The following is a 12,373-nucleotide window of genomic DNA, read 5'->3' on the forward strand; positions in this document are numbered from 1 at the left end:
TACAAGCATGTACTCTAGTTTTTATATGCATACATATTTATGTTATATAAGGTGGTTATACCTTAATAATAAGTAAAATTACGATTACTTTTATTTCAGTTATATAATATAAATACTTAAACATGTATATATGCTTTTTCTTTAATATACAGGATTTCACCTTGGTAATAGCATATTTCTTTGCACAGATATAATGTATTCATCTTAATTACATTTAGTTTCTATATCAAATATTTAAAAAAATTTTCTTCTGAACACATGATCAACTATTTCTACCTATTTTATGCTTTAATTTGATTTTTGTTCAATAAATAATGCAAACAAAAGATATAATCACTTTATATTTTACAAACTGAATTACTGGTAACTATTTTTGAATTAGTGGTTTTGGTAATACATAGCTAAAATTCCATCTTAATGTAATATTTTATATAAAATCTTGTTTTACAGTATGAAAATACTGTCTTAATTTAAACAAGTATGCATTGAAAATATTAGCTAGTAAGGAGACTACTAATGTTTGAGTATCAACATGATAAAATAAATAAAATAAATGTATTGAAACAATGCCAATTTCAAGAAAGTATTCTATTTATTCACAGCAATGTGGGAACAAAGCATATATGATTGATAAAATATAAGCAAAAATGAGAGGCGATTGTCCCATATTAAGGATCTTGAAGTACAAACTATATGTTATGTAGTTATTTTACATAAAAGTTAAAAGATGAATTTCTGTGACTCTTTTTACTTGTGAAATACATAAAGTGACCAAGTTGTTCTCTGCATTGACTATTTTCTTACTAATAAAATTATTTATTTACTCACTTTACATCCCAAATGCAGCCCCATCTCTTCTTTCTTCCTGGTCCCACCCTCCCACTCTGCTCCACTTTCCCCTTGCCTTCTCCTCAAAAAAGGGAGACACCGTCACTATGTACCAGTGTACCCCGGCACATCTACTGCATCAGAACTAAGTGCACCCTTTTCCACTGATGCCAGACAAGGCAGACCAGCTAGTGGTAAGTGATCAAAAAGCAGGCAACAGAGTTCATGTCAGAGACAGCCCCTGCTCCACTTGACAGGGGACCAACATGAAGATCAAGCTGCCCACCAGCTACATATGTGTCCAGGGCCTAGGTACAGTCCATGCGTGCTCGTTCGTTTACGTGTCCGTCTCTGGAAGACTTCATCAGCTTAGGTTAGCTGACTTGGTTTTTCTTGTGTTTTTGTCCCCTCCTGGTCCTACTATCCTCTCCCACTCTTCCACAAGATTCCTCAGCGCCTCATAACATCTTGCTCTGGGTCTCAGGATCTGTTGTGATCCTCAACTGGGTAGAGCCTCTCAGAGGGCAGTTATACCAGGCTCCTGTCTGCCGGCATAAAAGAGTATCTTTAATAGTGGCAGGGGTGGGCTCAGTCCCATAAGGTGGGTGTGGAGGTGGGGCCGGTCATTGATTAGCCATTCCCTCAATATCTGCTCCATCTTTAACCCTGCATATCTTGTAGGCAGGGTAAATTTTGGGTCAAAGATTTTGTGGGTGGATTGGTGTACCCTTCCTTCCACTGGAAGTCTTACCTGGCTATGAGGTAGCCACTCCAGTTTTCATGTTCTCAGCTGCTAGGAATCTCAGCTAGAGCCATTCCCGTATTCTCCCTGGAGCCTACCCTGCTGCAGGTCTCCTAATTGTCCCAGAGATATACCCCTTGGTTTCCCTTCTCTCTCCCAGTCCCCTCAACTCTCACCCCACTTTTCCTATATCTGATAGCCCCCTCTTTCTTCTCTCCACACCCTCTCTTATCCACTTCTCACTCTTCATCTACTTCTGATTATTCTATTTCCTCCTCTTAGCGGGATTCAAACACCCTCCCTTGGGCATTCCTTGTCACTTAACTTCGTTGAGTATACAGACTGTTGTCTGATTACTCTACACTATATGTGGTTTTATGGTGTCTTTGACCCCTTTGTCTCCTCCAATCCTTCCTTCCCCTCTTCCAGAGATTCCCCAACTGTACCTAATATTTGACTGTGGTTCTCTGCATCTGGTCCTATACATTTCTGGATGAAGCCTTTCTAATGAGAATTATGCTAGGCTCCAGTCTATTGTCATAGCAAAATACCATTTGAAATAATCTAATTTTTCTGTTTGTTTGCTATTTATTTATTTAATTATTGATTTATTTATTCATGGCCAGTCATGTTTGGTCTCTGAGCTTCCCACCCTCTGGTTGTTGGCCTTCCTGGCAGTGTCAGGACAGGGCTCCCTTTTGTGGCATGTATTTTTAAGATGTACCAGTCTTTGGTTGGCTGCTCTCACGAATTCTGTGCAACATTTGTACCAGAGCATCTTACAGACAGGAAAAATTGCAGGTCAAAGATTTTTTGGCTGGATTGGTGGCCCAGTCCCTCTACTGGAAGCCTTGACTGGGCAGAGAACATGGACTATTTGGGCTCCATATTCCCTCTTCCTAGAAGTCTTAGCTAGGGTTACCCAAGGAGATTCCAGGGAGTTTTCATTGTACTAGGTCTACCTTGCCTCTGAGTATCCCCAATTTTTAGTCATCTTTCCCTTCATCGTTCCCTACTCTACCTGATTCTTCTTGTTCCCATCCCTACTTGTCTCAAGTCCAGCAGCAAAATCACTTTTCTCCTCCCAGTGAGATACATGTGTCTCCTCCTTGAGTCCTTCTTATTTACCCTTCTGACTCTGTGGATTGTAGCACGATTATTCTCTCTCTCTCTCTCTCTCTCTCTCTCTCTCTCTCTCTCTCTCTCTCTCTCTCTCTCCCTCTCTCTCTCCCTCCCTCTCTCCCTCCCTCCCTCTCCCTCTCTCTCTCCCTCCCTCTCTCCCTCCCTCCCTCTCCCTCTCTCCCTTTCTCTTTCCCTCTGTCCTTCTATACACACACAAACACATGTGTAATTTATTCACATATCTTGATTGATATCCCCTTGCTCTTATCTTCCTGTTCCCACTCTCCCTCTCTCTTCCACCCTATTGCTATCCCCTAGCCCTAAGACAAGGGCCCTCCTCTGTCACTGTCTGGCCACAGCCTACCACATCTCATCAGGATAGCCTGAATCCCCGTCCTCTGTATGCCCGCAAAGCCATCCTGACAAGGGGCAGTGATCAAATCATGGGCACCAGAGTGCATGTCAGAGGTTCAGTAGCAACCACATGGAGAATTAGCTGTCTATAGACTACTCCTGAACAGGGGATATACGTTCTCTGCATGTATTGTCCTTTCTTGGTAAGTCAGTTTGTGGAGGCTTGATGGTCTTCCCGAGGAACTCCAGGTCCTTCCATCCACCCTCTCTTCCACACAACTCTCAGTGCTCTGCCGAGAGCAGCTTCAAGTCCCAGTACCTGTCACAATGCCCCGATGGGTGGAATCCCTCAGAGGAAATCTATGTTGGGCTAATATCCAATTATACATGACTTTATACCATGCCTATCTTTCTTGGTCTGGGTTACCTCACTCAGGATGATTTTTCTAGATCCATCCATTTGCCTGCAAATGTCAAGATTTGCTTGTTTGTAATAGTTGAATGGTATTACCTTGTGTAAATGTACCACAGTTTCTTGAACCATTCTTCAGTTGAGGGGCATCTAAGTTGTTTCCAGATTCTGACTATTAGGAATAAAGCTGCTGAAGTGGACATAAGTTCCCATCTCTGCCAAGCATTGCCAATTTATAACAATATGCAAAGGGAAAATTAGTTTTTTGGTATAGAGTCTCAAAGGGTATGCAAACCAGACTTCCAGGCAAGTCCCATGTCCAGCAGTAGACGGCCACCACAGAATGAACTCAATAGTACTTTGGAGACGTTTTTGTCTCATATTATATTGTTCAGGTTTTTTTTTTTTTTTTTTTTTTTTTTTTTTTTGTCTCACTAGTCTTTTGCTACAATGTTTTGGTTTCTGATTTTGTATTTTTATTTTTATTGTGTGTGTGTGTGCTGTTCTTTGTATTGTTAGCCCTTTTTATTTATTTTTGTTTGCCTTTTTGTTTTCTAAAGAGAGAGAGAGAAAGAAATAGCATGGAGGTGGGAGGATATGAAGTGTGTGGAGTGGAATCTGGGAGGAGTTGCAGGAAGGAAAATTGTGATCAGAACGTATATTAAAATTTTGTCAATAAAATATAATAAATAAATATTTACCTATAAAAAAGAATAAAGCTGTTATGAACATAGTTGAGCAAATGTCCTTGTTGTATGGTGGAGAGAGAGAGAGAGAAAGAGGAAGAGGTAAGAGAGGGAGCCACGAGGAGGGTTTGGCCTGTTGTAATCTTGAGTAGGGCCACACACACTGAAAGGCAGGCAATGTAGGTGGACTGAAGCAGAATCCTAACATCCCTTTTTCCTATAATTAAAAAATGAGGATGTTGGATTGTTTTATGTAAGGTAAGTTAAAATATATAAATGTAGGTTGACTGAAGGCAGCTTTTGGCTGCAATGCAAGGGGAAAAATGAGAGAGAGAGAGAGAGAGAGAGAGAGAGAGAGAGAGAGAGAGAGAGAGAGAGAGAGAGAGAGAGAGAGAACGAGCACAAGAGCAACAAAATCAAAATGTCCACATGATATGGTCAGGGGAAGGAAAAGCTCTGTCCTGAAAGTTGAGGGTAGAGGGCAGTGTATGTCAGCCATGTCCTGCACCAGATAAGGACTGAAGAGTGTTGGGAGAATCTGGAGCTTTCATCCTGGGTCTGGAGCACACACCATTTCAGCCTTTTGTAAAAGGATAAGGGATGAACTAATCAATGTATTTGACTGCTTCCTGCTGACAGTAGGGCAACCGCAGGGGGTTAATAGGTGGAAATATTGACCAAGTTTGATGACAAGCCAACATCACAAAGAAAAGAAAAAATTACCCATAGCTTCATTGTTTTCACTTTCTTGGAACTATTTGTTGAAAAGCTATAGTATAGCAGGCTACCAAGAAGAAACTTGATACCCTATGAGCATATACAGGGGAGGAAGTCCCCCTTAGTCACAGTCATAGGGGAGGGTAGTAAGGGGAAAATAGGAGAGAGGGAAGAATGGGAGGATACAAGGGAGGGGATAACCATTGAGATGTAATATGAATAAATTAATGAAATAAAAAAAAAAGAAAAGCTATAGTATAAGTTTTACAGAGGTTGGAGCAGGGTACAAAATGAAGCAAATTTTCATGGTACTTAAAGTGGGAGATAGACCTGGGTGGAGACTATCAATTGATCTAAACAGACATAAAAGATATAATAGCACAATGTACAATGGTGTCAGCATACTTATAAGACATGACTCATTTCTCCTCAGACATCACTTAGAAATGTAACCTATGGACATGTGATGAAAATTTGTCTAGGTTGGTTTTTGTTGTTGTTGTTTTTTCTATTAAGCACTTACTAGAAACTGAAGGAGCACATTCTGATGTTTAGCACATCTGTTTTCAGGTCACATTTAATAACATGACTGTACGCAGTGTCAATTGAAACAGTTTACAAGAAGCATTTAAAATTAAACTTTGTGAACCACAATCTAATTTAATGACACATCTCTTATATGAGAAGAATAAATCAATATTTATAGATAAAAACTATGTTCACAAATAATAGAGATTATTAGTTGTACATACATATATACATACATAGTATATTTTTATTTATTCATTATTCCTCTCCCAACTCTTCCCTCAAGTTCTGTGAAGTTAATCCATGTTCAACTGAAGTCAACACCAGGTCTCCTAACATACTTTCAAGTTTCCTAACTTAATGCTTTTTATGTGCAGGTAAAATCATGTCTGAAATTTTATCTGATCCCAATTCTGTGATATTTTGTGTTTCTAGTTTTACAGTCTACCTAAATTAATTAGTTTTGTTTCATAGTCATTTGCTACAATATACAATGTGATTCTACTTTCTTAAATTTTATAATATTAGAACACCCATTTAATATAATGAATTCATGAAGGCTACATTTCAAAGAATTGTAACATTGATCATTGAACATCATAACAGTAACATTACTGTGAATAAAGAAATGACATACAGGGATCTTTATCCCACTACCAGAACCACAGAGAAAGAGGAGGCTGACCAGAATTTTAATTTGTGTTATCAAATCCAGATTTTAATTATCTGAAGTGTCAAATTTACTATTTGAAATCTGTAATCTAATTAATAAGGTGTAGCCAGTGTAGAAAACTATCATTGATGCATGAAACAAATCTTTTCTAGGTGTATCTTATAATATTTGAATAAGCCAATTAAAATGTGTTCATTCATGTAAAATGAAATCATGGTTTAGATAAATGAGAAGATTCAAAGAAAATTTCAAATGCAATAGGAATAATGGTAAAATTGTATCAGTACCATAAGATTTAATTTTTTCAAAGCATAACACTTACTTACTGTGGTTGTTATGTGAGCATGATTTGAGAAAAGTGTTTGTGGGGGGTGGGGTCAGACAGCAAAATAAAATCTAATTGTCTTATTGTTGACAGATGTGTTTCTTATAAAAGAGTAAGTGTTTGGTTCTGTCATTGTATTCTAGGTTAAACAACTGGTGTACAGAATGGGTGCTACTAAGTAGCATAAAACATTTGATTACTTGTCCTCAGAAAGTTGCAGTTATAGAAAATCATCATGAAATTTAGGAATTCATGGGTGGATAGCACAAATAATGTATTTTGTCAATTTTCAATATTGGGTTATTTATTCTATTTAAGGATGCATTTTTTTCTATGCATTCTTAGAATGAAAACTAGACAGATCTCATAATATTCAGGTTTCAATAAAGAGTGAGAATAGTGTTGGCAGATTCCATATATGACTTATACAAAATTACAAAGGTCATTATCCTCTATGTGTGCTGCTATGTTTGTCTTAACTCAGCTTTTAAAATATTAGCTCAGTCCGTTTTGTATGAACCCTAAGTTTTGTATCAAATGTTCTTACTCATTTGACTATAAATCTGATAGTAATCGTATGCTGTGTTTTCATCTTTTGAATGTGAGAGACATGATGAATTTTAATTTATTTTATTTTTTATACTTTATTAATTTATTCATATGACATCTAAATTGTTATCCCATCCCTTGTTTCCTCCCATCCCTTCCTCCTTCCCATTTTCCCCTTACTCCCCTCCCCTATGACTGTGACTGAGAGGGTCCTCCACCCCCTGTATATGCTCTTAGGGTATCAAGTCTCTTCTTGCTAGACATGATGAATTTTAAAATGAAGTTTGTTTACTTACAAATAACGCCTTGCTTTGTCGGGGTAAAATGTGGCAACAGTGACTATTAATGTTCCTTCAAGTGCGGAAGGGTAAGTTGTCTTGGGGGTCTATTTATATTCTGGTGCTTGTTTCAACTGACAGTATATATTGCTGTCCTTTTCTTGTTCTTTCTTTTTTTATACTCTGTTATAGCTTTATTCGACTGTATTCCATAATACTGCTACTATGTGTTCCCCATACTCTGCATAGTATTTTGTTTGTGTGTTTTTCCTACATTTTTTGTTCTTTATTCTTTATTCTTTTTTATTTTTACATATATTTATATTATTACATACATACACAATAAATTATCTACATCTATATGTATAACGAGATCATGCAATTCCTGAGATTCAAACTCACTTCCAATGTTCAGTGTTTCTTTTTATAAATGGATTTTATATTATTATTCAGGGACACTTACTCTAAATAAATACAATACTCCTATTATCCATATATTTCATGAGATATAGTCTCACTGTATATTCCAGGCTAAAGGTAACCTGTAACTTCTTTAAAAAAATAACTCAAGCTTCCCTCAAATTCATGATCATCCTCCTGCCTCAACTTCTCAGGGCTAGCAGTGCTGGTGTATATAATTTTATAAGGTTTTTAATAAGATTCAAATTGTCTAGAAGTCCAGGACAGTAAGGGCTACACACAGAGAAACTCTGTCTCTAAAATACCAAACCAAACCAAACAACACAAACAAAACTAAAGTAGGTTTTAGAATAATAAGATACATTCAATGTACATATATAATTAAGTAATTATTTTAATTGTATTTTCCATTTATTTATTTTTTAATCACTTTATATCCTGATCCCAGCCACCACCCTCCTCCAACCTAATACCACCTCCACATCTCCCTCTTCCCATTAACCCGTCTCCCTTCTCCCAGAGAAAGGGAAGTCCCCAAGGGGCATAAATATACCATGGCATCTCAAGTCTCAGCAGAACTAAGCTTAGTGCACACTCTCCTACTGTGGAAAGACAGGCAGCCCGCCCAGGGTCAAGGGACCCAGCAACAGGCAGTAGTAGAGTCAGAGACAGCTGCCACTCCCATTGTTAAGCAACCCACATGATAACCAAGTTGCATGTCTGCAACATATATGTGGGAGGTCGAGGTTTAGTTCATGCATTCTCTTTGGTTGATGATTCAGTCTCTGTGAGTGCCCTAGGGTCCAGGGTCCATAGGTCTTCCTGTCGTGTAATTGACCTCCATGGCTCATTCTGTTTTTCCTCCGACTCTTCCACAGCACTCCCTGAGCTGCGGGTCTCTGCATCAGTTTCCATCATCTGCCAGAGGCAGTCTCTTGGAAGACAGTTATGCTAGACTCCTGTCTGCAAGCATAACAGAGTGTCATTAATAGTGACAGTGGTCAGCCTTCTCCCATTGGGTGGGTCTCCAATGCTCCAGCCACTGGTGTGTTATTCCCTCGATCTCTGTTCCATCTTTACCCCTACATTTCTTGCAGACAAGACATATTTTGGGTCAAAAGTTTCATGGGTGAGATGGTGACCCGCTTCCTCTACTGGGAGTACTACCTGGCTACAGGAGGTGGTGACTTCATTCTCTTAACATTATTACTTGGAGTTTCAGTGAGGGTAATCTGCATAGACTCCCATGAGCCTCCCTGTCTCAGAGATGTCCTCTCACTGATTGCTATTCTCTGTCTGTTCCTTCCCCTCAGCTGCCCTCCTCTCCACACCCACCTGTTCCTTCCCCTCAGCTGCCCTCCTCTCCACACCCACCTGATCCTTCCCCTCAGCTGCCCTCCTCTCCACACCCACCTGTTCCTTCCCCTCAGCTGCCCTCCTCTCCACACCCACCTGATCCTTTCTCTCAGCTGCCCTCCTCTCCACACCCACCTGATCTCTGCTGTGCCCCCCTTCCCCACTCTGCTCCCTCCATTGCTTCACTTCAGATGTCTATAGATTTACTGTTCTGAATGAATTCAAGCATCTTCCCTTGGGCACACCTTGGCTTGTTTTGGTCTATACATTATTTCATGGTTATCCTGTGCTTTATAGTTAATATCCACTTATTTGTAGGGGATATGATAGTATACATACGTGACCCACAAGATTCTACCAGATAAATCCTAGAGCTGATAAATACCTTCAGCAAAGTAACTAAAAAAATTAGTAGCCCTTCTGTATACAAAGAAAAATGGTGTGCAAAATTCAGGAAACAATACTTTGTGCAGTCATTACAAATAATATAAAGTATCTTGGTTTAACTCTAATGAAGCAAGTAAACGGCCCTGTATGACAAAAACTTCAAGTCTCTGAAGAAAGAAATTGAAGAAGATATCAGAAAATGACAAGATCTGCCATGATCATGGAATCAGGAGGAATAACATAATAAGAACTACCTACCATCTTGCCAAAAGCAATTTAATTTTATTTATTTACTGAGAATTTCATATATAAATACTGTAGTTAAATCACTCTACCTCTCCCTCCCCGTTCTCTGATTCCACTTGTGTGTCACCAACTCTTTTGCACATTCAAGATTTCTTATTCTTTAATTATAATTATTACATATACATTTATACAAGTTTATGAATGTAATCTGCTGAGATCATTTAGTGATCTTCAAAATTATTTTTGACTGAACTCTTGGGACTGGTTAACCTAGCAGGGGCCATGTCCCTAGAGAAGACTGATTCTTTCTCTCTCAGCAACTTCTAATTGTTAGTGACTCTTTCTCTAGGAGTAAAGCCTTCTGAGAATTTCACTCCTCCATCCAAGTTGGCACGTCAACTGGTGTTGTCATACTTTAGGCTTTGCTGGGATTCCTTTACCACATATAAAAGGGTCTTGTTAACAGAAGATTTATAGTCCTGGCCCTCTGACTCTAACAAGTTTTTCCCCCATCACACACACATACCTCTGTTATGTTCCCTTACCAGTGGTTCTCAAACTGTTTGTCATGACCTCTTTGTATATCAGACATTTATATTATGGTTCATAATTATAGAAAATTACAGTTATGAAGTAGTAATAAAACAATTTTATTGTTGGGGTCATTACAACATGAGGGAATTGTGTTGTCAGGAAGGCTGAGAACCACTGCTTTAGGCTTAGATACAGGGATTGCATTTTAAATTTATTACATAGACAACCCACAGTAGTTATTTCTGCATTTTGACCACTTTGGGCTTTGTGTAATGATCTCCAACTGCTGTAAAAAGAAGCTTATTTGCTGAGGGTGAGAACTATCTTTTCCTGTAGGAATATTAATATTTATTTAGAATGCAATTAGAAATCATACTGTCTCAGTGAATTGGTGTTAGTGTAATCTCTTCTAGGATTCACCATCCATAGTCAACAAGATAAATTTACCATACTAAACATGAATTTCCTGCTATTGAATGAGCCTTAAGTCAAATTTCATGCCTGTTTGTTACTTCTATGGTAAATATGTGCTATTGTTGAACCTTTCAGGATGTCTTGTTATTTATAGGTAAGTCACTTATAATTATAATGATTGGAGGTTTTTTTTTTATTTACAGATGAGAGGCACGAAACATTCAGTTAAAAAATACAAGGCATGTTCAAATAGAAAGAGGACAGTGATTGAGATAAAGCCTAAATATATCAAAGAGAAGTCATCAATACATATTGATCCCACGGGGTCATCTTGGAGTTTGCAGTCCATCATACCCACTTCTCTGCTGCACATTGCTGCTCAGTATGGACTCTGAAATCTCCATCAACAGAAGTCAAAGGTGGAATGAGGGAAACCTAAGCAAGGTGTCTTCTTTTATCTTGTTGGCCTTTTCAGAATTTCCACACTTCCAGGTGCCCCTCTTCCTGGGATTCTTGATCATGTACACAGTTACTGTATTGGAAAACCTTGGTATGATTTTTATCATTAGGATTAATCCCAAACTCCACACTCCTATGTACTTTTTTCTCAGTCACTTATCCTTTGTTGATTTTTGCTACACATCTGTAATTGCACCAAAGTTGTTAGACCTTTTGCTTGTAGAAGACAAAACAATCTCTTTTGAAGGGTGTATGGCACAGTACTTTCTTGGGTGTACATTTGTGATTACAGAAATGTTCATGCTAGCAGTGATGGCATATGACAGGTTTGTGGCTGTGTGTAATCCTCTGCTTTATACTGTTGCTATGTCTCATCAGCTCTGTTCAATCCTGGTAGTAACTACTTACATATGGGCTATAATATTTTCCTCAACTCTCACATATATTCTTTTGCAGCTATCTTACTGTGGACCAAATGTCATCAATCACTTTTGCTGTGAGTACTCTGCCCTCCTTTCTGTATCCTGCTCAGACACCTCCTTCAGCCAAATGGCGTGTCTAGTCATTTCTATGTTTAATGAGGCTTGTTGCCTGGTGATCATCATCACCTCCTATGTTTTCATAGTTGTCACAGTCATCAAGATTCCCACTAAGGGGGCCTTCTGAAAGGCATTTTCTACATGTGCCTCACACCTCACGGCTATTGGTGTCTGTCATGGGATTGTCCTTCTACTCTACGGCATTCTCAAATCTAAAAGCTCACTGTTTCTCGTGAAAGTAGCCACTGTGTTCCACAGCATGGTCATCCCTATGCTGAATCCCCTCATCTATAGCCTCAGAAATAAAGATGTTAAAGAGACTGTCAGAAAGTTAGTCTACCTAAAATGTATTTTTCATTCAATATAAAAAACTTGTTTTTAATTATTTTCATAAGTATATTTTATATATTTCACTGAGAATTTGTAGCTATTTCTTTCAATAATAGAATGATATTCATTGGGAAATTAGACAATTTATGTAGACCTATCGTAATTAAGTATTAGTATACTTTAATAATTAACTATAAGAAGTAGAGAAAAATATTATATCCTCAGAATTTAGTATACTAATGTGGAATTTAAAAATCTTTTCAAAAGTATGTTTTATAATTACTAACTGTACTTTAATATGTATCAGTACATAGATGTTCGGGCAAAAAATTGAAATAGGTAACCAAAAATATATTTAACTTTAAGTAAACCACAGTGATACCAAAAAGTTTATCAAAGAATATATACATATATATTATGTATATATTCTTTGTGTACATATGTATATATGACTACTAATTTCATGATATAGAG

General features: G+C 37.9%; 1 protein-coding gene across 1 annotated transcript; it reads left to right on the forward strand.

The window, feature by feature from the left end:
- Positions 1–10,955: 10,955 nt before the first annotated feature.
- On the forward strand, positions 10,956–11,936 carry LOC127207363 (olfactory receptor 1165-like). Its single transcript, XM_051166760.1, is given in 1 exon segment — positions 10,956–11,936. A coding segment is annotated over 1 exon segment (981 nt).
- Positions 11,937–12,373: the final 437 nt, after the last annotated feature.

The sequence above is a fragment of the Acomys russatus genome, chromosome 24 (genome assembly GCF_903995435.1).
Source record: "Acomys russatus chromosome 24, mAcoRus1.1, whole genome shotgun sequence".
In the NCBI taxonomy this organism is placed as follows: Eukaryota; Metazoa; Chordata; class Mammalia; order Rodentia; family Muridae; genus Acomys; species Acomys russatus.